Source organism: Gorilla gorilla, chromosome 18 (genome assembly GCF_029281585.2).
Source record: "Gorilla gorilla gorilla isolate KB3781 chromosome 18, NHGRI_mGorGor1-v2.1_pri, whole genome shotgun sequence".
In the NCBI taxonomy this organism is placed as follows: domain Eukaryota; kingdom Metazoa; phylum Chordata; class Mammalia; order Primates; family Hominidae; genus Gorilla; species Gorilla gorilla.
Window position 1 is genome coordinate 108,885,671 of NC_073242.2, and position 26,685 is coordinate 108,912,355.

Consider the following 26,685-nt stretch of genomic DNA (forward strand, 5'->3'; position numbering starts at 1 on the left):
AGCTCACTGCAACCTCTGCCTCCCGAGTTCAAGCTATTCTTCTGTCTCAGCCTCCTGAGTAGCTGGGATTACAGGTGCCTGACACCACACCCTGCTAATTTTTGTATTTTTAGTGGAGACGGGATTTCACCATGTTGGTCAGGCTGGTGTGAAACTCCTGATCTTAGGTGATCTGCCTGCCACAGCCTCCCAAAGTGCTGGGATTACAGGTGTGAGCCTCTTTGCCCGGCTTCTGCCAGCTTCTAATTATGATTTTTGAGCAGATTTCGCATGCTTTTTCTGCCTTTGTTTTGTTTATAAACTAGAAGTAATTATGTCAACTTTGTAAGGGTTCAGTAGCGTAGAATAAGACCATGTCTGTAATCTCCCCTTCTGTGAACAGAGGGTATGTTCTCAAAAGCCTTCAATTAACATGAGTGGAATGGATTTTCTAAATTTATACAGAGGAGAAAGTTGTAGGTCCTATATGAGTGATGACAGGTGATACTTAAGTTAACTGGAACATATGGCCCTCAGCCACAATTTCTCCACATCCCCTTCTGGGGGATGCTTTGTAGACCTGATATCCCAGAAAGGAGTGTGGACTGATAAAGTCACTGCTGTCCTTTGGTTTTCCTGATTTACCAAATGTAGTAAGGCCTCTTTTCAATGTGGTAAAAGCTCTGGGCCACCCCATCAGGCTGCAAGCGCTAGAAGCTCTTCCCATAGAGAACATCTATATCCTCAAGCCAAGGAGAAAAAGGAAGCTGCTGTTTATAAATATTGAAGAGGCAGGGAGAGCTTGCACTGAGGCCAGGCTATATTAACATGCATGCCATCGTGAAGTGGCTTCTAATGGACATTTGTAAGGTGGTGTCCCCTCCCTTCCCCTCCCCCCTCTAATGTTGCCTGGGTTGCTCTTTGCAACACTTGCAGTCTGCAACTTAGCTGGCTTTTAGCAAAATTACCCATCGTGATTCATTTGTTCCATTGGGCCACGGGAGAGGTGACTACAGAGCCAGATTCGAATGTGGCCCTGTGCCGGTGCCCAAACCAACAGGCTGCACGTGTGCACTGACAGGATGGTACATCCCACCACTGATCTGTGTCTGTGTGCGACTGTCAGCTGCTCTCTAATGCTCCTCATAGACTTCCTGTCTGCCTTTCTCTGCATTTCTCAGTCTCGCCATCTCCCCTTCTTATCTCATCCCCTTCCTTCCTCTCTCAACTCTTCCTTCCTCTATCCTTTTTCTTTCCCTTTTTTTTTTTTTAACTATTCTTTAGAGTTTGTTTTCTCATTAAACTTGTGACATGTGCACATTAAAGGAAAACCCATTAATGTGGAAAATTAGGAACATCATAGCTAATGTATGCTCAGGGCTTACAGTGTGCTAGACATTATTCTGAGTTTACACAGTGATGTCAGATTTCTCCTCTGTCACAGTAAGTTCCAAAAGATAGTGAAGAATATTGCAGTGAAAACACTGAAACTCACGTATTTCATACTCAGGGGTATCTTTTAAGTGTGAAGCAAGAGAAAAAAACGTGGAAAAAAAAAAAGACTCAGGAAATGCTTTCCATTTAGCTTTCTTGACTAAGTTAGTGGAAGACTTATTCCAGATTATAAAGAGAAGAGCCAAAATAAAGAGTTTAAGAATGAAGGGGTATGCAGCAACTGGTAGGGTCGAGTCTCCTCAGGCACAACATGCAACCAAGGAGGGGCAGCTCACCCAGCCTGCGCTGGCCACACAAATGCACTTGCCACGGTATTGAGGGGCTGGACTGATTTCTCATTAATGTCTGGGCAAAACTCAAAGAGGCAGACATTTTCATTACATACTGTTATCCATCCTATTGTGGGACCAATTTCTCCAGAAAGGTCTCTCTTGGTGGGAGGATTAATAAACACCATCAGAAATCCAATTAAACCCAATTGTTAAAATCCAACAAATACGTTGCTTGTGGATACAGTTGTGTATAGTAATGTGTATGGTGATGGCCTATCATATAGGAATGATAGAGGCAGCACAGTGCTGTAATGGAAACCATAAGGCCGCGCACAATGGCTCATGCCTGTAATCCCAGCACTTTGGGAGGCCGAGGTGGGAGGATCACATGAGGCCAGGAGTTTGAGACCAGCCTGGCCAACATGGTGAAACCCCATCTCTACTAAAACTACAAAAATAGCCAGGTGTCCTGGTGCATGTCTGTAATCCCAGCTGCTTGGGAGGCTGAAGCATCAGAATTGCTTCAGCTTGGGAGCTGGAGCTTGCAGCCAGCCAAGATCACACCACTGCTCTCTATCCTGGGAGACAGAGCAAGACTCTGTCTCCAAAAAAAAAAAAAAAAAAAAAAAAGGGCATGGATCTAGACGCCAGACAATCTGGGTGCATATCTTTGCTCCAAAAGCAAAGATTGTAAACTGTCTTTACAATCTGGGGCAAGTTAGCTAATCTCTGCTTCAGTTCCCTCCTTAGCAAGATGGGATGATATTACCACCTACCTCAGAGAGTTGTTATATGGGTAAATTCATATGTAAGTGTTCTTAGAGCAGAGCTCAGTACATAGTAAGTACTATGTAAGAATTGGCCATCATTAATATTATTCATTGGATAAATATCAAATTCAAAATACCGTTTACATTGGGAAAGGGAAAAAGGAGAGAAATATATGAGAGAGGTATGCTGGGGGTATCTACAATGTTTTCTTTTTGATTTTTTTATGTCATTTTAAATGTTTCATTCTTCTGTCCTGTTCTTAAAGTATGCCTGTAATTATTAGGATATAATTATAGATTCTGTCTTATTTATTTTTTAGTCTTCTTATTGTGTCTATCTTTTGTCTTTCTCCATATTCTGGGAGAAACATCTAAGTTTCCATTCGTTATAACTGATTATTTTTCTTGGGATCAATTCTGGTCTTCACCATCTGGCAATGTGAGTTTTAGTTCCTCTATAAACTTTTAAACTTTAAACTTTTTTTCTTTTTTTTTTGTGGGGGGGGGGCAATCCATTCTTAACCGCCTTCCAGTTTTTCTCAGCCTATTCTTGTTTGTTTTTGTTTTCTATTTCTGTTTCATTGAGATGCATACAAAGTGGAAGATGGCCAACATTTCCAAAAATTTTGTTTCCTGACATAGAGAACGTTTAGAGGTCAGGTTGCTCTAAGACTGTTGTGATTTTTTTTTTTTTGCTTGTTTGTCCTTTCTTTTATTATCTCTTGCTGTTATCCTCACTTTTTTCTTTGCTGTTCTTCATCCTTTAATTAGCATTCAAACTAATCGTTATTAGAGTGTGTAACATGATCTTTGACATACCTAGGTAATTTTACTTAAGTATATGAGTTAAGTTGATATGCACAGTTCCTCAGCATTAATGTCATTGTTTTGCAAATTTTAGCTGAAGGTGACATCACTGTACTAAAATTTTCTTGTGCATCCACTTCCTAGCTATGACTCTCTACAGATGGATATAACTTTTTCCTTTTAAGATGAAAACCATTTATTTTCAATGTCTAGTTTAACTGCATCACAGTAAAAAAAAGTGTACTTTTTGTGATGGCAAGAATTTGAAGTATGTTGAAACTGCCTTTGTGATCTGGCTCATGGTTAACTTCAAGAATGTATGAAAAGAATCCATATTTTTATGTGTAGTGTTCTATAGCTCTTTTACTTGGTTTATACTCTTTTAATGGTCTGTTGACCATTTTATCTAAATATTCCATTTTGTCTTTTACTTATTTCTATTATAAATGGTTAATCTCTTCTACTAAGATTGTTAAATCCATCTTTTTGTTTATGGCTGTGTTATTTGGCACATGCAAGTTCATGATTGTTATATATTCTTGCTTAATTATTTTTCCCTTTATGCATTATCCATTTTTATCTTTAGTGTTTAGTGTTTTTTATTTTTATTTTGCCTAAAATTTTATTTTTATGTTAATATTTGCTATACTAGCTATTCTGCTTTCAAAATGTTCCTGATGTTTTTCTTTATCATTTATCTTTATCTTTAACATTTTTATATTTCTCTGTTTTAATCATGTGTGTTAGGTAGGCAAGGATAGCTGCTAGGAGAAATATTTTCTGATGTTTTAATAGCTTAACACAATGGTAATTTATTTCCAGCTTATGTAACAGTGCTTATTGGGCTCTCAATTGAGGCTGGAAGTAGACATGTGAGTGTTTTATGGACTAGGCCTTGAAGAAGTGTACCTCCCTTAGATTTATATTCCGCTGGCCGACTCTAAGTCTCACGGCTATGCCTAACTGTGAAGGAGACTGGGCAATGAATCTAGTTGAGTGCCCTGGAAACTAAGGCACAGGGATTTTTGTGAACAGCTGGTAGTCTCCATTAAAGTTCTCACATCTGGACAACAAGTACCTTTTGCTCCCTTATTCCTACACAGAGAACATATTGACTTTTCTTCCAAAGGCAGAGTCTCAAAATCCCATTTAATTCTTTAATTCTGTGCAAATTCTAGGGTCTCCTTCATGCTTAGATATGGTTCCTTATGGTCCTGTGGATTTCGAAAAGGCAGCCCATTCATGCCGTCTACCCCCCTGCTGCCCTATATAATAGAAGGTGGAGTAGGGACAGAATATCAGCAGCAAAATCTCCATTTTCAAAAGAAAAGAATGAGAAACATGTTGCTCCATGACAGTCAATGATAGAATTACGCTGGGGAGGTAAAGAACCTTGTAGTAAGAGAGCATTCTTTATCCAGGTCTGAAATCTGCTCTCTGGAGGGAAGTGCCCTGTCCATTATGCTCCATGGTCCCATCTGAACTGGATCTAGAGAAGGGTTACTCTCCTTAGGGGAATTAGCAGCTGTCAGCACACTTCCTGCTGGTGCATGGTTGAGGCTCAGTTTTTTTGTTTTTAGCAGTTATAGGCTTTTAAGGTCAGATTAATCTTTATTTAATTTCTTAATAATCTTATAGGATTCAGATGTATTTGTTTCCCATTAATTCATGAGTAGTGGCCACACCAGTCTTTCCTAGACTTGAATCTCAAGTTGCTTTATTTTTCTAATTTGTTATCATCATGCCTCTCTTTCAGCACAGTAGCAGCTACTATGAGGCTATTTGGAATAATGAGCTTGGTTTGAAAAGTAGCATCATTAATCTGATATATGCTACTGGGCTGAATTATTTGAATTCATAATGGGCTATTGTCTCTCAAAGACTTTTGCAGGCTTATTTTATGCTTTTTGGACTCCAGAATCAATTGACTTTTTCAACTCTATAATGTCCTAACTTTCATTTCTGCTTGCACACTGGACAATGCTTTTTTTCAGGAACTCATCTCTTTTTTGTACTATCTTTGTAAAAGCAGCGTTGAGCAGCCAGCACACAATGACATTTTAGCTCTTCCCTAGAGCTTCAGACTCAGTAGGTACTAGATCTACCTTATGAGTTATGGCAGAGCACAATTTTCCCAAATGTCTTTCAGTGTAAAGACGCAGATCCACATGGGTGTCTCTGATTGACAGTTGGCTTTGTCTATTTGGTGAGTAGGATATCCAAGCTCATTTCATTTAGTGGCTGTATTGTCCCCTAGGAACTTATTATAACTTAACGTTTATCTCATGGAAGGTTGAAGTATGGGGAACCCAGTTCATATGAGAAATAGCCCAGGAGTTACATTCTCTTCTGCTCAGTGACCGTTAGTGGAAATGTAAATATCTCACCTCAATGCAGTGTAGGTCAGGAAATGTGGCTTTCTGTCTAGTCAACCTCTTTTTCCTATGCTGTGGAAAGAGGAGAACTATTCTGAGGGACAGCTAGTTCTATCTGCAATGTATCTTTTCTATACAGCATAGAACTTTTTTTTTTTAAATTCTAGTCTTGGTTTCTGCCTTTTAATGTGTGAATTTAAGTTCACGTTTCTAACGATTACTGATAAATTTGAAATAATTTCTGTATTTCATTGTGTTTTCTTCACTACCAAGTTTTTCTTATTTTTTAAATTTTCTGAGCATATATATGTATATTTTTTGAGACGGAGTCTCACTGTCACCCAGGCTGGAATGCAGTGACTTGATCTTGGCTCACTGCAAACTCTGCCTCTTGAGTTCAAGCAATCCTCCCACCTCAGCCTCCCAAGTAGCTGGCATTAAATACGTGTGCCACCAGGCCTGGCCAATTTTTGTATTTTTAGTAGAGATGGAATTTCACCATGTTGGCCAGGCTGGTCTTGAACTCCTGACCTCAAGAGGTCTGCCCGCCTTGGCCTCCCACAGTGTGGGGATTATAGGCATGAGCCATTGTGCCTGGCCACCAGGCATATTTTGGAATTGATCGAATTTCTTTTTATCTGAGTTACTCTTTACATCATTTTTTCTCCCTGTTGCTGATTTGGAAGCTAATGATTCTTTCCTCCCTTTCTTCCTTTCTGTCTTTCTCTCTCTCCCTGTTAGTCTTGAAAGTTTTACATACATGTTTAATTTTTTTCTTAGAGTATCAAGTTATTTAATGTCTATCATTCTAATCAACAAAGCCAGACCATGCATGATTTAATGGATCAGTGAAATCCTTCCCCCCATAAAACAAACTTCACTTGTTAGTGTTGTTTTAGTTGCTTCTTAAATTCATTTTCAGTATAATTTATTTGGTCCTGTAGCTACTCCAAATGACGCACAAAATTTGGCTATACTGATGACTCTTTTTGTGTTTATGGTGTTTTGAGTCCTCAACTTTTTCTGTCTTGAATTTTTTTTTTTTTTTTTTTTTTTAAGACAGAGTTTCTGTCTGTCGCCCAGGGTGGAGTGCAGTGGCGCGATCTTGGCTCACTGCAAGCACCGCCTCTTGGGTTCATGCCATTCTCCTGCCTCAGCCTCCCGAGTAGCTGGGACTACAGGTGCCCCCCACCAGGCCTGGCTAATTTTTTTTGTATTATTAGTAGAGATGGGGTTTCACCGTGTTAGCCAGGATGGTCTTGATCTCCTGACCTTGTGATCCGTCTGCCTCGGACTCCCAAAGTGCTGAGATTACAGGCATGAGTCTCCGCGCCCGGCCCTGTTTTTGCATTTTTAGTAGAGACGGGTTTTCACCAGGTTGGCCAGCCTGGTCTCAAACTGTTGACCTTAGGTGATCTGCCTACCTCGGCCTCCCAAAATGCTGGGATAACAGGCGTGAGCCACCGCGCCTGGCTACATTTTCTGTCTTTACTGGTATTATGGTGGGAACGCATATACCACTGCGAGGCAGATACCATTTTAAGCAGGAAACCTTATTTTTTTCCGAAGCACATTTAAAAATATTTTCCAGTTTATCTTTTAAACATCCTCCTTTGCTTCTGGAGATCCTCTGAAAGATTTATCTCTTTAGATTCATCTGTAAAGTAAAAATAACCATCGTCGTCATTTCTCAAGCATGACGATACTGTTACATGTTTACTGCATATTCTGCATACCAAGCACATATCCGTTACACGCAGTGTGGCCAACTTCCGAGAGGCCGGCGTTCAGCCAAACAGCGTGAAGAACCAGGAGAAATGCCTGAGTTTCCAAATGGCTTATGGAAAATTGTTGCTGCCACTATGAGTAGCCTACTTGCATTTCTACTTACGGCTTTTCCCCATATTTGATGGTATGTTAAACAGTCACTCATTCATTTTCTAAATTAAAGCCTGTCCTGAAAACGTGCTCAGTGCTATTGACTGTGCATCAGGTATTAGAGACACAGATATGAAACTGTACTTTTTAATTTACGATAAATGTCAGTGTGAATTATTGGTTGTTTTGCTTTTCTTTCATAGTCTCCTGTAGGCTTCTTGGGAATGGAAATTTGTATAACCTTTTTGGAGGACCCTCAGTAAAAAGCTGTCAAAATTTAAAATGTGGGTATCTCTTGACCTAGTGAGTCTACTTCCAGGAATTCATCTTAAAGAAAAAAATTATATTTTCCTAAGTATTTGTATTGCAGCATTGCTTTCAGTGGCAAACAAAACAAAACAAAATTGGAAACAACATAAAATAATATTACCAGAGAAACAATGAGTAACATTTATAAGATTTTTTTTTTTTTTTTTGACAGAGTCTTGCTCTGTTGCCCAGGCTCGAGTGCAGTGGCGTGATGTTGGCTCACTGCAACTCCGCCTCCTGGTTTCAAGCGGTTCTTCTGCCTCAGCCTTCCAATTAGCGGGGACTACCAGCGCATGTCACCATGCCTTGCTAATTTTTGTATTTTTGTAGAGATGGGGTTTCACCATCACGGCCAGGCTGGTCTCGAACTCCTGACCTCAAGTGATCCACCTGCCTCAGCCTCCCAAAGTGCTGGGATTACAGGCATGAGCCACCACGCCCAGCCGCTTCTCGTAGATACTACCCAGGAATTTTCACAGTAACTTCAAGGAAGAGATTGCTCTGTAATTTCTGTTTTTACTGATAAGGAAGCTCACGCCTAGAGAATGTAAGTAAAAAGTTCACAAAGCTAGTAAAGTATGTGGGAGCGGTTTTTAATGAATGATTGAACATTCTTTAGTGGGCCACACATACTGGTGACAAAGAATGGGCGTAGAGCTCTCTCTAGATAAATTCAATTACGTATTATTGAGGAAAACTAGATTGTGAAGCAAGCATGTGAACTACAATACTATGTTTTTAGGAAAAGTTGCGCGATGTTTTTACATGGGTAGAAAATATACTCTGGAAGGATTTGAACCAGGCTGTCCCTGTAGTTATTTTGGGGCAGTAGGACTTGGGGCACGTTTTCACTTTATACGTTATCCACTTCTGTATTATTTGTAATACAATGAAACAGTTTTATTTTTGCAACTAACAGTAAGTATAAATAGTTGATGACCACTTGGGGTGAACCGAAGTGCCTATGACAAACCACACGCAGGCATCCTCGGGACTACTGAGGCCAGAGAATCCTTTGTTACGGGGGCTGTCCTGTTGGTTGTAAGATATTGAGTAGCATCCCTGACCTTTGCCCCCTGGATGCCAGTTCACTTTCCAACAAGTTGCAACAAGCAGAAATGTCTGTAGACATTAGCAGATGTCTGCTAGCAGTTAGAATGGCCTCTGGTTGAGAATCAGAGCAGACTCTGCTCACACTGGGCTATCGGGGTATGGTTCTCTCCTTCCCAACAGCTGGAACTGGGACCCTCTCCCTCCATTTGAGGATCATTCAGATTTCACAAGTCCACCGTGTGGAATGTAAAATCCTTTCAACCAGAACAGACAAATCTTGTTTTTGTCTTTTTATTGAATTTAACCACTATTGACTTGCGACTTGCGGCAATCACCAGGTCCCAGATCTCTGTGTTTGGAGCTACACATCTTTCTGAATTGAGGAGGTGGGGCACTGATTTTTCTTTTATCACTGACTTCCCCAAAGTGGGAAGTTCCAGTGCTTAACAAGTTTCATTAAGAACACAGCTATTAAATATTCAGAATATACAGACTGTTTCTGTTGAGAATGTAATTATACAGTAAATTAGCTGATGTCCAGTACGTTGCCTTTTAAGCAAATCTTTGATGTTTGCAGTACTTACATAAGATATAGGGCATGTTTATTAAGAGTCTTCAACTGTGTATAAAACTAGAGCAGTCAAAAGTAATGGTGTCTGCTGAAGGATTCTTTATCATATAAATTTACCTTTAGTCATCTATTATTTATTTCAGCTATTTTATATGCCATTATAATAAATATTATGACAGAGAAAGCTTTTACGCTTCAACTTATTGTACTCTTCTTTACTTGCCTGCAATCCTTCAGGAAAATGTAACCATGCTTTACCTATAGTTAACATAAATCATCACTTACATTAGAATGAAAAATTCACTATGAAAAAAAGCTCTTTCTTCAATAGCAAGGCATAAATGCACAATCATGTTGACTGCCAACCTCCTGTGTCATTCACTGTCCTTCCTTAAACTGTTTTTAAGCTGCAAAGTGAATATATTGCATAGAGGGAAATGGGAAGGTTTTGGATTATTTTCACTCTCTTGTTAGTTTCTGGCAGGATAAGCATTTTTTATCCGGATTGCAAAATATTGCCAATTACTGTCTAAGCATTTTTAATAGTTTTGCTTTCCATGGCACGCAACTCATATACTAAATTAAATAAGCTGTTATCTGGTGCAATTTCTCCTTGAATAGACTCAGAATTACCTATAGATATTGACACGGTTATTTTATAAATTGAGTTCCAGCAACACAAGGCAAAAATTTTGGCCTGTATGTAATGAAGGAAGAGTTGTCATCATTTTCTTATTAGGGATGTTTGTGTATTTTCGCAGGGGGAGGTAGGAAGGGGACCTGATGGAGGGCCCTGGAGTGAAGGTTGATGCTGGATGGTTGATTTGAAGGTTAGGAATGGCAAACTCAGCCTCTGTTCTTCAAGAATCCCGCTGGGTCCCCCCACCGCCCCCTGCCCAAAAACAAAGGAAATCCAGGGCTTTGCCAGGGATCATTTTTGGTGTGGTTCTGTAGTTTAAAATGTGGAATCATCTCCAAAACTGTTTGTTTATTAAAAGCAAAGTGATAAAATGTGTCAAGTCAGTGAAGAGACTCTCAAACTCCCCTTTCCTGCGAATCCTATCAGAAAGAACATTTATGAGGGCATACTTTTCATCTTCAGGCTTGGCAAAGATGGGCCAAACTCCCCATCAGACTGGCACACGATGGTGTCTCAGGTTTGACTAAAAGATAAAAGAATCACCAGTCAATGAAAGCAACTGTGTCCCCATGCATTTTCCAGTGAAGATGCGATCACCCATTGCCACCGTTACCATCGCTTAAATAATATTAGAGGAATTAGTGTTATGAAGTCCCACATATGATATTGATGAATTATTAAACCAGTTGAGTTAGATTTCTATTGTAGTTCAGTGAATAATGTCATGTCAATACTATGCTCAACGCCAGTGTCTCTTGCTGTTGTAAATGTGACAGCTCCTATTTAAGGTTTTAGAACATAAAATCAGGACTGAGAGTATGTAAAGCGGAAGGGTGAGAGACATCAGCATAATGCAATTAAGGCCCATTGGATTAGAATTTGCAGGATGCCATTAGCAATAAGCTCTGAGTGTAGATTATTGCCGTGCTTACATTTTCTCCTTCAGCGGTAACACTTCTCTTGTAAATTCTAAGTGGGTAAAATAAATATGATATAAAACAGACACAAATAAGAATATATAGATGATGTTAATTTCTTCACAGCTTCCCGGTGTTATGTCTTGAAGAATATGACGACAGGGGAACAGCCCAGTGTGGCAGTCTTGTGATGACATGAGCATTGGAACCAGCCACATCTCAGTTGGCAACACGTTTCTGTGTCTTACTAGCTTGGCCACTGTAACGTCACTCAGCCTCTGTTTTCTCATCTGTAAAATGGGGAAAATTATAGATGCTTCAGAAGATATTTGCTATCACTATTAAATGAAAACGAGCATGTCATCGGTGCTTACTATTTTTGTTGCTTTTATGATCAATAAATACATGCAAATGAGAGCTTTTTAAATGAGATTCTGGAAGTAAGTTTTTCCGTATGTGTAAGGGAGGGGTAGATACATCGCCATCCAATCAGCATTAATGGGTACTTTGAAGTGAGATCACAAAATAGCTAATTCCGTGTAAACAGCACCCCTTCTCTCTGCAGTTGCATATGAGTAGTCCCTCAGTTAAAAGAGAATTTCCTCCAGATATAATGGAGGCCACGTTCAGCACAGCCATCTAGTGTACCTGGGCTTCTTCCACCTCCAGCCACTGTCCCGACGTGTTCCTTTATTTCACCCACATAGTGATGATGCTTCCAACACAGCATGACAAAGAGCTGCTGCTTTGTGCTGCTAGATTTGCCAAAAGTCTGTGCCAGGGATTCTTTTGTTGGAGGTAAGTGGAGAACGCAAGGCCCACATGCACAAGATGGGAGTATTTTGAGGCATGCTCCATAAGACCCAACATTTGGGCAGCAGACCAACTACTTCGGTTCACTATGGTGAGAAATGGGATAGGAGAGCGAACTCACTGATACCCTCCCAGCTAATTCCTAGGCAATTTGCAATTAACAATGATTGTAAAGTAATAATTTGTGATTTTGAAAACTAGGTTTGATCATTGGAATTATTCCTATCCTATGTTCTAAAGGCCTGTTGCCTTGAGATGTTTTTTCTCCTCCTATTATTGGTAAGCATAATGTAGGCATGAGACGTTGCCTTTGAAGTGTTGGAATGATGGAGAGGAGAAAAGAAAACGGAGATTGAATCTGGAAAACCCATTCATCTTTAGAGGCAGTGTTAATGAATACATGAATTTAGTCCCGAAAATGTTTTCTCCCTTATTTGGGACTTGGTGTATTGAAGGTGTCCATTAACTGTGCTACCAATGAGTGCCCCTGTATCCGAGGGAAACGGGAGAAGTGTACTTGGGCTACCAGGTTACCAAGAGCAGGACAGCATGAGGCAGTTATAGATCTGATGGTTTTTCTTGGTCTTTGTCTCAGCTGCCATGAGGGCTTCTAAGGGGCAAGGAGGGTTGGGGGATGAGAGGACAGGTACATAGTGTGGACATAATGGAATATGGAATAGCAATTGAAATCTTGCGTTGGGCTGAATCATGGCTTTGCAGTTATTATCTTGATGCGGCTGTGCATGAGCCTTTTGAACCTCAGCTTCTCCATCTGTGAAATAGGTGGATAATGACTGCACCCTGTGAAGTTGCTATAGGGATAAATAACTGCTGTGGGGCAAGGACTGAAATGGTCGTTGTTTTGAGATGGCTTTTATCGTTGGCCAGTGATGACCCATTCAGCCCTATCAGTGAAGAGTGAAGCACTGCACTCTTTATGGATAGGGCTGAATGGTTTATCACCCATTCAGCGGTGGCCACCACATCTTATGCATTGTGATGATCACGATGATAAAACAATACATAATCACAATATAAGGATCTAGAGTTATGAACTACTGATCAGGTATCATGTTCTGCTCCAACTGCTTTAGATACATTGCCTCACTTCCCAATAGGGCAGGTGCTGTTATTACTTCCACTTCACAGAGGAGCAAACTAAATACACAAGAAGCAGTAACTTGCCCAGCCCCAAACCACCCCCTGAAAAAAGAAAACAAGGGAGACCCACAGTTATTAATATGCATTATTATTGGAAAACAATGGTCATCACATTTTAGCAGTGGCCTTCAAAATAATGATAATAGCATATACTGAGAGCCCATTGTGTGGCTCGTACCTTGTATTCGCTCTATCTAATCTTCACTCTAACCATAGAAGGCAATGCTATTATGCTTATTCATAATTAAGGCAATTGAAGCCCAGAACCTTCCAGTAGCTTTCCTGAAGTCAAGTTGCCAGTGCATTGGACATACTGGGCTGTAGTTCCAGGGCAGCCTGGCTCTGGTGTCTTTGCTGCAATGACAATATCTCCCCATTTCTCTGTTTAAATACCACACACTCCCCATATGCTTTCTTTGGTTTCAGGCAATATCGCATCAGAGTCACATATGGCTAATTTATAGTCATAAAATGATACTAGAGATCACTGTTGCATAACAACAAGAAACCCCTTTGATTCCACACTTACAGACTCTTGAGTCACTAACACAGGTTTTAGAATATATAAAGAATAGATGAAGAAGACTTAGTGTATTAAGGTGGCAGTGAACTGTGCTACTGATGAGTGCCCCTGTATTCAAGGGAAATGGGAGACATGCATCTGGGTTGTTTGATTATGACCTTCTGGCTGAGCCCTGGGTGTTGGGAGCAGGTGGGCTTCTGAGCTACCTAGAAGTTACCTGATGCTTCACATGTGGGATGCCACCTGTGTGGCTCTGTTTTAAAATGATGGGTAGTAGAGTCTGTATACATAATTTAAAATACATTAACATTTCTGTTTTGCCTGAGATAAACTTGTACTGGTGTGATCAGAAGGAAGAATGAGGATTTGGGGAAGGAAAATTTTGAGAGCCATTTTACAGCATTTCAAGTTTCAGTGATCTCAGAACCTCTTTTGGTTAAACAAGCATGGGAGGATAGATGATTGGATGGATGGATGAATGGATAGGTAGGTGGGAAGATAAATGGATAGACATATAGGTAGGAAGGAAGGAGGGATATATGGAAGGCTAGCAGTTTATTTTACGGTGATGGGATTTTTTTCTTTTCCTTTTTTACTCAGACAGTCTTGCTCTGCTGCCCAGGCTGGAGTGCAGTGGCACGATCATGTCTCACGGCAGCCTCGACTTCCCAGGTTCAAGTGATCTTCCTGCCGCAGCCTCCTGTGTAGCAGGTGCATGCTGCTATGCCCAGCCCGTTATATTTTAGATCCTTTTTGATATGGCCCATATTCATATGTCTTTGTGTCTTTTTTTAATAATGGATGTGAGTGTGAAGTAGGAGTTGGCCTGAAACAAGCCCAGAGAGGTAGACAGGGACCAAGTCATGGACTGAGTTAGTTGTTGTTCCTCACTTTCTATTTTTATTTCTCCTCTTTCTGGACACACAGCACGTTGCACCTTCTGGAAGCTAGGCACAGCCACGTGACTTTTTGTCAAGGAAATGTGAGCAGAAGCAACACCAGTCACTATTAAGTGGAAGCCTTTGAGATGCCACGTGCAACTCATCACATTGCCTTCCACATGCCGTAGAGACTGGCAGTGTTACAGACAACAGAGGCTCCATCCACCTGGTCCCTGGCTGGCCACTGTGAGCTGGGCCCACTGACCTACAATGAGTGTGAAGTGTGAGCAAGTCATAATTCCGGGTTCTAATTAATGGAGATTTGGGGGTTGTTCCTTACTGAAGCACATCCTGATTGATGCAGAGAATCTTGTGAGCCATGCTAAGGAATTCAGACCACGTCTTACTGACCACTCTGACGTACTAAAGGTTTGGTTTTGCCAATGAAGAGAGCAGGCTCTGACTGAACGAGGCCTGAACTTTTCATGTTCTAGATGGCATGTGCCAATTCTAACACTTCTTAATGAAAGTCATGGTTTGCTTGGTGGTGATGGAACAGTTCTATGTCTTGAATGTGGTGATGGCTATACGAATACATACACATGATAAAATGTCTTAGAATTATGCACAAAGGTACAGCAAAGAAAATAAACGCATCTCAAGTTGTGTTAGTTCCTTCTCACACTGCTATGTAAACATACCTGAGACTGTGTAATTTATAAAGAAAGCAGGTTTAATTGGCTCATTGTTCTGTGTTCATGTTCTGCTTCTGGATAGGCCTCAGGAAACTTCCAATCATGGCAGAAGGCGAAGAGGAAGCAGGCAAATCTTAGTGGGAGCAGGAGGACGAGTAGAGGGAGGTGATACACTCTTTGAAAAAAGCAGATCTTAGGCAAACTGGATCACAAGACAGAACTAGGGGGATGGCACTAAGCCGTTTTTAACTAGCCCCATGATCCAATCACCTCCCACCAGGCCCCACCTCCAGTACTGGGGATTACAATTTAATATGAGATTTGGGTAGGGACACAGAACCAAACCACATCAGGTGACATCCCAATAATGACTGTGGTCTAGTAAATTGTGTTGTGTTGATGTTGATTTTCAGGTTTTGCCATTGTATTGTATGTATGTAAGATGTATATATGGGGGAAGCTTGATGATGGGTATAGGGTGTTCTCTGTACCAGTTTGGCCACGTTTTGTGAATCTATAATTAGTTTCAAATAAAAGTTAACAACAAAAAGATCATGAGTTAAACCAATAAAGTGAATTATGGTCAGTTGCAGATTCACTGCCAGACCTGGGAGGAAATCTCACCTTGGCAGATCGAGTCTCTTGTCCTCGCCTAACAATCAGCAGTTCACCCCTCAAAAAGGGGTTCCATTTGCAATCTGTCAGCCACTACCTTCTTATTTAGAGCGTGTCCCACTACAAACATTTCTATAAAGCTACTAAGTTTGTTAGACAATCGGAAGTGCAAACTCCCAACACACACATAAACACATATGCACACCCTTATTTAAAGGCTGCATTTTCCATCCCCTGGACTTACTGTATTGCCTCCAGTTTCTCTCCATTTCTCAGGATTGGTAGCAGAAATGGGAAACCTGATACCTAGGGCAAGAGAATTACCTGAATAACAGTGTGTGGACTTGAATCACTATCCCCAGGAGCCTAGTAACGCACAGCTTGTGGATTAGTCTGTTGAACTACTTGATGGCTTGTGACCCCTTTTTCCCTTAGAGGTATATGTTCTGATTTTCTTCTTATTGATAGTGGCAGCTCTGTGCTTTATTTTGAAGGGAAGCAGGGGAACAAAAAGAAAACTTAGCAGTTGTAAGTTACTTATAGAGAAGACTGTATGGGCTAGTTGGCTGTGCTATCATTTTTGTTGAAATACTGCTTTGGGGTTGCCATCTGGGAATGTTCTTCCTGTTTTATGGGGCAAATACATACATGCGTTTTTATAATATGTAGCCTGCATATCCCTTGGGGTTTCCACTGGGGGCTTGGCTGAGCAGAACAATTTCTTTACCACCCCCTCCGCAGCATAATGAATGGCTGCCTTTCCTCTTGTGATACATTCACATTTCTGTAAGATTCTGCACGTGGCAGTGAGTGTCATGCTCCAAGTAAAAGGAGGCAGGGACCAGAGGACTTAGGATGAGGATGAAAGGTCACTTTGTTTGCTGACTCTGAATGTCAGGTAGTTGTGTTTATGAGGCATCAGAATCTCTGTGGGGTATTGACACATTTACACTTTGAAAATATTTTTAATCATCAGATAAATATCAGTTACTCAGACAGCTTGTGAGGGTTCTGCTCCTCATCTGGAGGTACACACCTTTCACGGGGTGTGACTTCACTCACATGCCTTCAATATTCTTGGTGGCAGTTTCCCTCTTTATAGGGGGGATGTGGCGTCACCTTAGAGCAGACCCTCTAGCTCTATCATTCCCTGAACATAGGAAACTAACAACCCACGTGTTGGCATTTTCCTCTTTTCCTAGATCAGGTTCATGTTTCTCCTCCTCGTTCCAAAATCTGCACATTTTGGCATCTGCCACTGTTACCCAAGACCAGGAATTTAAATCTGTGTTTGCCAGTTTGCCTCCACCACTGATTGCTGTTGGGGTTTGGGGACATAATTTCATCACTTTCTACCACCTTTCCTTAAAACTAGGCTTTGTGCCAGGTGCGGTGGCTCACGCCTGTAATCCTAGCACTTTCGGAGGCTGGGGTGGGTGGATCACAAGGTCAAGAGATTGAGACCATCCTGGCCAACATGGTGAAACCCTGTCTGTACTAAAAATATAAAAATAAGCTGGGTGTGTTGGCACGCACCTGTAGTCCCAGCTACTCGGGAGGCTGAGGCAGGAGAATTGCTTGAGCCCAGGAAGTGGAGGTTGCAGTGAGCCAAGATGGTGCCACTGCACTCCAGCCTGGGCGACAGAGTGAGACTCCATCTAAACACACACACACACACACACACACACACACACGCACGCACGCACGCACAGGGCTTTGTTAGCAGGCATGACTTGGATTCTTTAGGATCCTTCCCTCAGTAATCTGGTCTGATGTGGCCTTCAGGTAGGATCTTTGGACATCATTGCCATCCATCTATCCACTGTGCTGGACTGTAACCCACCCAGACTACCATTTATTGCCAAGTGGCATCGGGACAAGACTTTTGCACAAGAGACATCTTCTCTGCTAGTTAAATTAATTAGATACTTTGTCTTCCAGACAGGATGTTAGGAACTTATGAACATGTATCCTTACAAACCTATGAGTGGATGACCAATATTCATCTTTTACAGATAAGGAAACTGAGGCTCAACAGTGTTAAATGGTCCAGAATGAGTGTGTTTTCTAGCTCTCACTGCCTGATGTTTACTGCTCAAAGCTTAGGACTTGGATTAGAGCCCAGGACTTGGCGGCCAAGATAAACCGGCTGCAAATACACTGAACGTCTCAGCCCAGCTCCTGTCCATCCCTGAACAGGACACTTAGGGTAGAGGATGTTCTCAGCAGTGCCATTTGCATCCCCCTTCATAGCCTTACAGGTATCATGTTATCCTCCTTAATCTTACTTAAGCATTACAGTCTAGACTAGAATTCCCAAGCCAACCGTTTGTTTTACGGGACTCTTCTTATTTGAATAGGCAGGTGGCCCTGTGTTCTTGGCTTTTTGTCCTTTCGAGGAGCTGGGTCTAAGAAGTGATAGTATTTAATCTCGCACTCTGAAGCGCACCCAGATTTAAAAGTTGGGAGTGGCCCATACACAGAAGGCTAGTGGGAGGGGCAACCCGGAGATTTGTCCTTGCAGAATGATGCCATGAAGAACATGGCCAATGGAACACCATTGCTTCAAATCCCGACCTCTCCAGTTCTCTTGGTTTCTTGCCAGGAGGGAACTTGGGCTTCTTTATCAGACTGACTGGGGTCAGTTCTTGTACTCAACTTCTTATCTCTGTGATCTCTTGTAAGATGCTGCATTGTCAACTGGAGAAAACATTGTCTTTGAGTTGTTAGGAGCCTTGAGTGAGATGGTATGCAAATGTCCAGCCCTTGGCAGGCCCTAAATACACAGTAGCCATTATTACCATTATTATTCCTATCACCAGCATGTACTCCACCTGTTGATAGAGTTTTCTGGGTTTACTAAGCCAGGGTGTTGTCTTTGGGATCGAGGTCCGTCAGAATCCATTGGTATAAACGAGTCTTTCTGCTTTTGTACTTTCTATAAAGGAGTTGTCTTTGATTTTTGATGCAGGTTTAGTGGAAATATTTCAGAACCTGGATGGCAGCTTTTGAAATTAAGATATTGTCCACTGCATCTTTCCATGATCGAGGCCTTGTCGTATGTTCCCCTCCTTACAGCGTTTTAGGATGCAGATTGAGAGGAGATAACGTTAGCCCGAAGCGCCTTTGCAGCCTCTTTTGTGCGGCTGAAACACAGCACAAGCCACCCCCCCCGCCCTGCCCCCCAGCCTGTAGGTTTAGCAGAATCCCAGCCTCACATCCTCCCCGAACTTGGCAGTAAAAGCCCTGTTCTTCCCTTCATTCCGATGATTTATATTCTCTCTGGGCGTCTTACATTAAACAGGGGAATTCCGACATCTTCCATAACACATTTACTGTAACTTGATACCATGAACTAAACTTGCTGTTATTTATCATTTCTTTTTATTTTCTCTCATTCCAGCATAAAGCCAAGGTAGAAGCAATGACCCTGGACCTCGCTCTGCTCCGTAGCGTGCAGCATTTTGCTGAAGCATTCAAGGCCAAGAATGTGTGAGTGTTCCAGTGGAGGGTTATAGATCATAACTTCTTGCTATTGTAATATCTTTATCAGATGAACACAATTGGGAGAACGCAAGGCTGTTGTGTTGTCTTGGCGTCCAAACAGGAGGCTCATTTATATTGGCCCTGTTAAGGTGAACCATATTTTCTTGACTCACAGTCACCTTCATTATGAGATGTGTCATCAATCTAATAACAGCTTCCCAGATACCAAAAGAGAAGACACTATTAAAGCACTAGTAAAAGTGGCTAATAAAAGCTTGGCAATAGTAAGATGCATCCTGATTATAAGATTTTTTGCAGTGCATTTCAGAATTGAGTAAGAGTATATTTAAATTGCATTCAGGAACAAGTAAACTCAGTTATCCAGTATGGCAGGGAGGGTGACAATCCAAGCACCCAAAAGACCCCCAGTTTCTAAAGCCTTCGATGATTTGATGTGGTACATGGATGTGGTTCCAAAAAACATGGACTCACATTCCTTTTATTTCTTTATTTTCATCCTTTTCAGTCTTTCAAAATTCCAGTTGGAGAAAGCCTTAGTTAGGGCCTAGCATATTTTGATCCTATCATATTCTAGCATCCCTTTCTAACAGAGAAGGTTGTAGGAGAAGGGGAGAGAAGCGGAAGGGAGTGGGGAGACAGAGAGACAGACAGGAGGCCTCAAACCCTGAAACACTGAGCTAAGGAAAGTGATCATGGCAAGCTACACTAATTACAATAGTTTGTTTCCAAGTGTTTATTTTTACTCATATTTAGGGCAGGCAATCCTGGTTTCTCGTTTAACATAGAGGTTTGAATTTCATTAATAAATAACTTCATTTATTTTTTTTTCAGTGACTTGATTCAAACATGAGGATTAAGTTAATAATAGCACAGGTTGTGCCAAGGATAAGATAATTACACAAGAGGCACCAGAACCACTGAATGTGGAGATCTCTCATAAATGACAAGCTGCCTTTGGGTTAGGCTCTGTTGGGAACATAGTTCTGCAGTGTTGCAAGCAGATGAAGGATGTGAGGGAAGGGATCTTAAACCAGATATTCAAATGGCCCTGTGGGGAGCTGACACCACACTGCTGTCTAGTATCCAGTTCTGCTTGCATGGCTCTGTTACCCAGGTTGGAACGCAGTGCACAATCTCGCCTTACTGCAACGTCCCACTCCGGGCCCAAGTGATTTTCCTGTCCCAGCCTCCTGAGTAGCTGGGACTACAGATGCCTGCCACCATGGCCTGCTAATTTTTGTATTTTTAGTAGACATAGGGTTTCACCATATTGGTCAGACTGGTTTCAAACTCCTGACCTCAGGTGATCCACCCGCCTCAGCCTCTGAAAATGCTGGGATTACACACATGAACCACTGCGCCCAGCCGCTCTACTTTATTAGATTTAAAAAGTTTGCTCTCAGCTGGGTGCAGTGGCTTATGCCTGTAATCCCAGCAGTTTGGGAGGCCAAGGCGGGAGGGTCACGAGGTCAAGACATCAAGACCATCCTGGCCAACATGGTGAAACCCCATTTCTACTAAAGATACAAAAATTAGCTGGGTGTAGTGGTGCACACCTCTAGTCCTAGCTACTTGGGAGGCTGAGGCAGGAGAATTGCTTGAACCTGGGAGGCAGAGGTTGCAGTGAGCCGAGATGGCACCACTGCGCTCCAGCCTGGTGACAGAGTGAGAGTCTGTTTCAGAAAAAAAAAATAAAAAGTTTGTACTCAGCGTGGCGTGGTGTCTCATGCCTGTAATCCCAGCACTTTGGGAGGCCGAGGTGGGCGGATCACCTGAAGTCAGGAGTTCAAGACCAGCCTGGGCAACAAGGTAAAACCCCGTCTCTACTAAAAATGCAAAATTAACTGGGCGGGGAGGCACATGCCTGTAATCCCAGCTACTTGGGAGGCTGAGGCAGGAGAATTGCTTGAACCCGGGAGGTGGAGGTTGCAGTGAGCTGAGACTGAACCAGTGCACTCCAGCCCGGGTGACAAGAGCAAAACTCTGTCTCAAAAAAAAAAAAAAAAAAAAAAAAAATTGACTCTCTCAGGCGCTTGCTGGAGTATGCCAGTGTCCCAAGTCATTGAGGTCTACATTAGAGTCAGAGTCTTAGTGAGAGTTGCAACATCCCCTAAGTGCAGACCCCAAGCTGGGTTGTAGTAACAGTGAGATAACGTCCCCCAGCCAGCCAGGTCTGAGAGAGCCCTCCTGTTTGTGTCCTTTGCAGTGCTTGGCTGTTAGTAGCTGCCACCCTTTGTGAAAACTGTCAAGAGGCACCTCAACAGGCTGCAACACTAGCATTCAAGACATTTGTTCACTGATTTGCTTCATCATTGATTTATCCACCCGTTCCTTCACTTCACACACATTTCAGGAGCCACCTCTAAAGCCCTAGGCATTCTTCTGGGCTCTGAGAAGACAGTGGTGGCCCTGGAAGCCACAGTAACCCCACACAAGCTATCATCACCTCAGTTGTCAGCTATTATGGATGGCTGACTCCTCAAACTCATCTGTCTGTGGTTGGGAGGGAATGATAATGACAAGAACAGCAGCAGAGGCAGCAGCTCATTTACTGAGGGCTTATGGGCCATACGTGGAAAATATTTTGCATGTATGTTGTGATTCAATTCTCAAAGCAATCCTTGGGAGTAGATGCTATTAATATCTCTACTATACAGATAAGGAAAGTGAGGCTAGAGAGGATATATGATTTATCCAAGGCATGTGGAATGTAGGTAGAGGGGCTGATTTAGCCTCTCCAGGGCTCCAACTTGACCACCGTACTATACTGTGTTTCATTTTATTTTATTTTTTATTTATTTTTGAGACAGGGTCTCGCTGTGTTGCCCGGGCTGAAGTGCAGTGGTGCAATCTCTGTTCAATGCAACCTCTGACCTCGGGTTCAAGCGATTCTCATGCCTCATCCTCCAGAGTAGCTGGGATTACAGGTGCAGGTTACCCCACACAGCTAATTTTTGTATTTTCTGTACAGATGAGGTTTCACCATGTTGGCCAGGCTAGTCAACTCCTGACCTCAAGTGATCTCTCCACCTTGGCCTCCCAAACTGCTGGAATTACAGGCATGAGCCACCATGCCCGACCCTTTCATTTTAAATGTGATAGAAACAGACTCGGAGAATGTGAGTGGCTTTCGCAGGGTCACTTAGCAGGTTGGTGACGGGCATGGGGTTTCACTCCAGTCTGCCTCTTGTTCTTTCCCTCATAGCATGTGAGATCTCACAGTTCACTGCCGCTGAATAACTTTCTCCATTTCCTCTGTCAGAATGTGTTGGAAGTGAGCAGCTTTGCTGAAGACAGCCAACTGTTACATAATAGGATCATCTTCCACGTCTTAACTGGACCGTTAGTTTTTAACCATTAAGTAGTTGGGAAATCATCAAGTTCAAGTGCCTTTTGTAATCACCAAGCTCAAAACCTTGGAGGAAACTCTCACCCATTTTGCCCTAATCCCAGATTTTAGCACAGGACTTTGGGATTTTAGAAAATACTTCTAGGTTGAGAAACAAGGGTGATTTTCCATATAGAGACCTCTGTAGCACAAACCTCTTTGTATGTGTCCCATGAGAGTACAGGATTTTACATGGCTTAGAGCAATACTGTGGTAGTGAAAATATGCATAAAAAAGCGAGAGATTTTACTTTTGAAATGCTGCCAAAGTGAAATCTCTCATGGATAGGCAGATGACAGTTTAGTACTTGCAGGTCTTTCGATTCTGAGAACTGTCAGAAGTGAATTTAAGTGCTGGTGACTAGGCTGCCAGAGAAACACATGTAACTCTATTCTTATCACCCCCCATCTTCAGACATTAAAATTTCCTTGTGTGTAAAACATAATGACAAATGAAAGAAAGGCTGCCAGTTCAGAACCGATCTCTTTTCGCGCTGTTGCATTGAGGAGAGGAAAAAATCCCTTAAATTTGAATTCCATGTGGATGCTCTTATTTAATATACCGTTTCAAAGCCTGTATGCGATCAAGCCAGAGTATTACCAGGCTCTGAGTTCCTGTGTGTATTCCCTTGGTCCATGCTCCATCTCAAGTGTTTCTCCACACTGGGATAGGCAGCATATTGTGTAGTCTTAGAGCAGAAAAGGTAGAAACAGATTCTTAGTACAAACACTGGTGAGAAAAGCAGCTTATTGTACTGTGGAACCACCCGTCATCTGCCTTCTGCGGGAGATGGGGATCAGCCTCTTCCTGGATCTCTTCTTTTCATTCTGGGTGCTGGGAGGTGAGGCTGCAAAGGAGGCTGTTGTAGAGGGAGCCCTCCTAACCATGATTATGTAAACAATAGCTGCTAGGCAACTTGTTGTTTGTTTTTTGCAAGGCAGTGTGCTAAGCACTTATATACATGTATTCTGTCTTTAATTTGTTGTAAGAGTCCTGGACACTTAACCATGATTATCCTTACTTTACAAATTATAAGGTTGCAGTGCAGAGAGCCTAAGACACTTTCTCAACTTGAGCAAGTAGGAGATCCAGAATTTGAACCCAAATCTCTCTGAATCCAAAACGACTTTTTGTTACTTTGCACACTTCAGTCATAGGAATTTCAGTGTGGATTTCTGTATTGGTTATGTATTGCCGAGTAAGAAATTACTCTGGCCAGGCACGGTGGCTCACACATGTAATCCCAGCACCTGGGGAGGCTACGGTGGGTGGATTGATTGAGGCCAGGAGTTTGAGACCAGCCTGGCCAACATGGCGAAACCCCGTCTGTACTAAAAATACAAAAATGAGCCGGGCATGGTGATGCATACCTGAAGTCCCAGCTACTCAGGAGGCTGAGGCACGAGAATTGCTTGAACTGTGGGGTGGGCAGAGGTTGCAGTGAGCCGAGATCGTGCCTGGGGGACAGTGAGACTCTGTCTCAAACAAATTACTCCAAAATTTAGTGGCTAAAAAACAACGTAAAACCAGAAACATTTCTGTTGTGCCTCCTCTTTTCCTCCCTCCCTCTTTCTCTTAATTTGTTTGAATCAGGATTCAAATAAGGTCGATGCATTTTTAATCCATAGGTTTTGTCTCCTTTTTTTTTTTTCCTTAAAAAAATTCCTTTTAATGCAACAGATTTAAGGGACCAGGGTGTTTTCTAGAGCAGGGGTCCCTGACCTCTAGGCCACATACCAATAGTATAGCCGTGGCCTGTTATGAATTGGGTGGCATGGCAGGGAGTGAGTGGTGGGCAAGCATAGGAAGCTGCGTCTGTGCTTAGAGCCGCTCTCTGTCACTCTCATTACTGCCTCAGCTCCTCCTCCTGTCAGATCAGCAACAACATTAGTCTCATAGGACTGCGAACCCTATTGTGAGCCACGCAAGCAAGGGATCTAGGCTGCATGTTCCTTATGAGAATCTAATGTCTGATGATCTGTCACTGCCTACCATCACCTTCAAGATGGGATCATCTAGTTCTAGGAAAACAAGCTCAGGGCTCCCACTGATTGTACATTATGGTGAGTTGGATAACTATTTCATTATATATTACAATGTAATAATAATAAAAATAAAGTGCACAATAAATGTCATGCGCTTGAATCGTCCCAAAGCCACCCCCACTCCATTGAGTCTATGGAAAAATTGTCTTCCAGAAAACCACTCCCTGGTGCCAAAAAAATTTGGAAACCTCTGCTCTAGAGATTTCTGCAGTCTGTACTTTGGTGATTGCATCTCTGTGGTGTCTTTTAACATACTCTTCTGTCTCCTGAGTTTCCTGTGAAAGGGTAGATAACTCAAGAGACTCAGTCAACTTCGTGTTTAATGTTTTTGTAAGAATACTTCAGAGGCAGTGGTGTAATCGTCCAAGAGTACACACAGGCCTGATCGCCAAAGCCAGATTTCTTCAGGCCCAGCACCTCCTGACCTCCTCACTCGTCTGCCCACTCTCTGTTTACTCACTCCCATTTTCATTCATTGATTCTGTTATTCTCCACTCAGTTTTCTGGGTGGTCAGCCCAGGAAGCCTCAGCCTGCTTCCAGATAGTTCTCCTCAGAGTTAGCGGTAGCAGCGGTCGTCGGCCAGTGTGTCTCAGGTCAAATTATTTTGGGCATTACTGGAAAGTTCCAAACCAAAGCCTGTGGTAAGTTCCACCCATACTGGCTTGTGAGGGATATTTTTGTTTAAACTGCATTCCTGGAGAGGAGCCAGACTTGGTACTGCCTGGCAGCAGTGGTGTCCGTAGGAGTATGAAGAGCTGGGACCCTTTCTAATCGCTCACACCAAATATTGGGGTTTTCTGAAATGGACTGAGAAATAACAGTATGTTTTTATGAGGCTTTGCACATTTTCCTTCCTAGCAGTAGCTGCTTAGTCTACTGAAAAGTGCATATTTTGAACAGGGCCTAGAAGAGTTAACAGCTCCTAGAGAGAGGTGCTCTGTAATACTTTTTCTTCTTCAAAAAATGGTTTATGGCTGGGCGCAATGGTTCACGCCTATAATCCCAGCGCTTTTGGGAGGTCAAGGTGAGAGGATTGCTTAAGCCCAGAAACGTGACACCAGCCTGGACAACGTAGTGAGACGCTGTCTCTCTATTACAAAATTTTTTAAAAAATGGTTTATAGGTCCTTATGTCCCTGATAAAATAGAGAACTGAATTGCAATCCTGGAACTTAAAAAGTTGATGACGACACCTGAGATATTTATTACTTAGATTGCAGTTACTGGTCAGCTTGTATAATACTGACCAAGGGTTTTGATTCTTCCTGGAATTGATAAGAAATTCATATTAAAATAATTACCCAAGTCCAAACATTTTTAGAACTGCATTTTTGATCATGGATTTTTATGTCTCTTCTGAACTTTCTGTCACCAGTATAATTTAAAGAAATTATACTTAAGCTTTGTCTCACTTAGAAGATAATATAGAACAGTGGTGTTTTTTTAATTAAAAAAAAGGTTAAAATAACGGTTTTCTATCCTTGCTTTACTTCTTAAACATTTGGGAGGAAAAAAAATCTTTAACAAGGTTATTTATTTTCATTTTCTGCTAAATTACTTTCAGAACTTGAATCTACTAATCCCAGTTATAATATTCTTGGATTCATATTCCAAATTTTGCTGTCTCAAATCCATCTAGGGAAGTGGGTGGGCTATAAATTATAAATAAATTCCAAATTTTGTGGGATGAATTACCCTGAAGACCAACGTGTAAATTACATATTAATCTTTCTTTTTCTCCCTAGCTAGGTTTTAAGAATAATGTTTTAGCCAACATATCTGCATTACTCTTGGCTCAACATGAGAAATCCATTTTTGGTTTGCCTAACAGAAGATCATGTTGCTTTGCTTCTCTACACAGTATGAAAACCCAAAGAAAAGAAAAACAGAGGCAGTTTTTTGCTCTAATGAATGCTCTAAATGTAGCTCTTAATTATTATGATTTTTTTAGGAAAATTTTGAAAAGTCTACAAGTTAATTTTTTTTTTCTATCCCATACATTTTCCATCCTAAGGCATTGAAAAATCACAC

General features: G+C 41.8%; 1 protein-coding gene across 2 annotated transcripts in view; it reads left to right on the plus strand.

Annotated features, from left to right (window-relative positions):
* Window positions 1–26,685, plus strand: part of WWOX (WW domain containing oxidoreductase) — a 1,113,301-nt gene that overhangs the window by 269,137 nt on the left and 817,479 nt on the right. For both annotated transcript variants that reach the window (XM_055366621.2, XM_019012536.3), the window contains exon 6: window positions 19,118–19,206. In XM_055366621.2, the coding sequence (XP_055222596.1) occupies window positions 19,118–19,206 (89 nt within the window). The remainder of the gene's footprint in view (window positions 1–19,117; window positions 19,207–26,685) is intronic.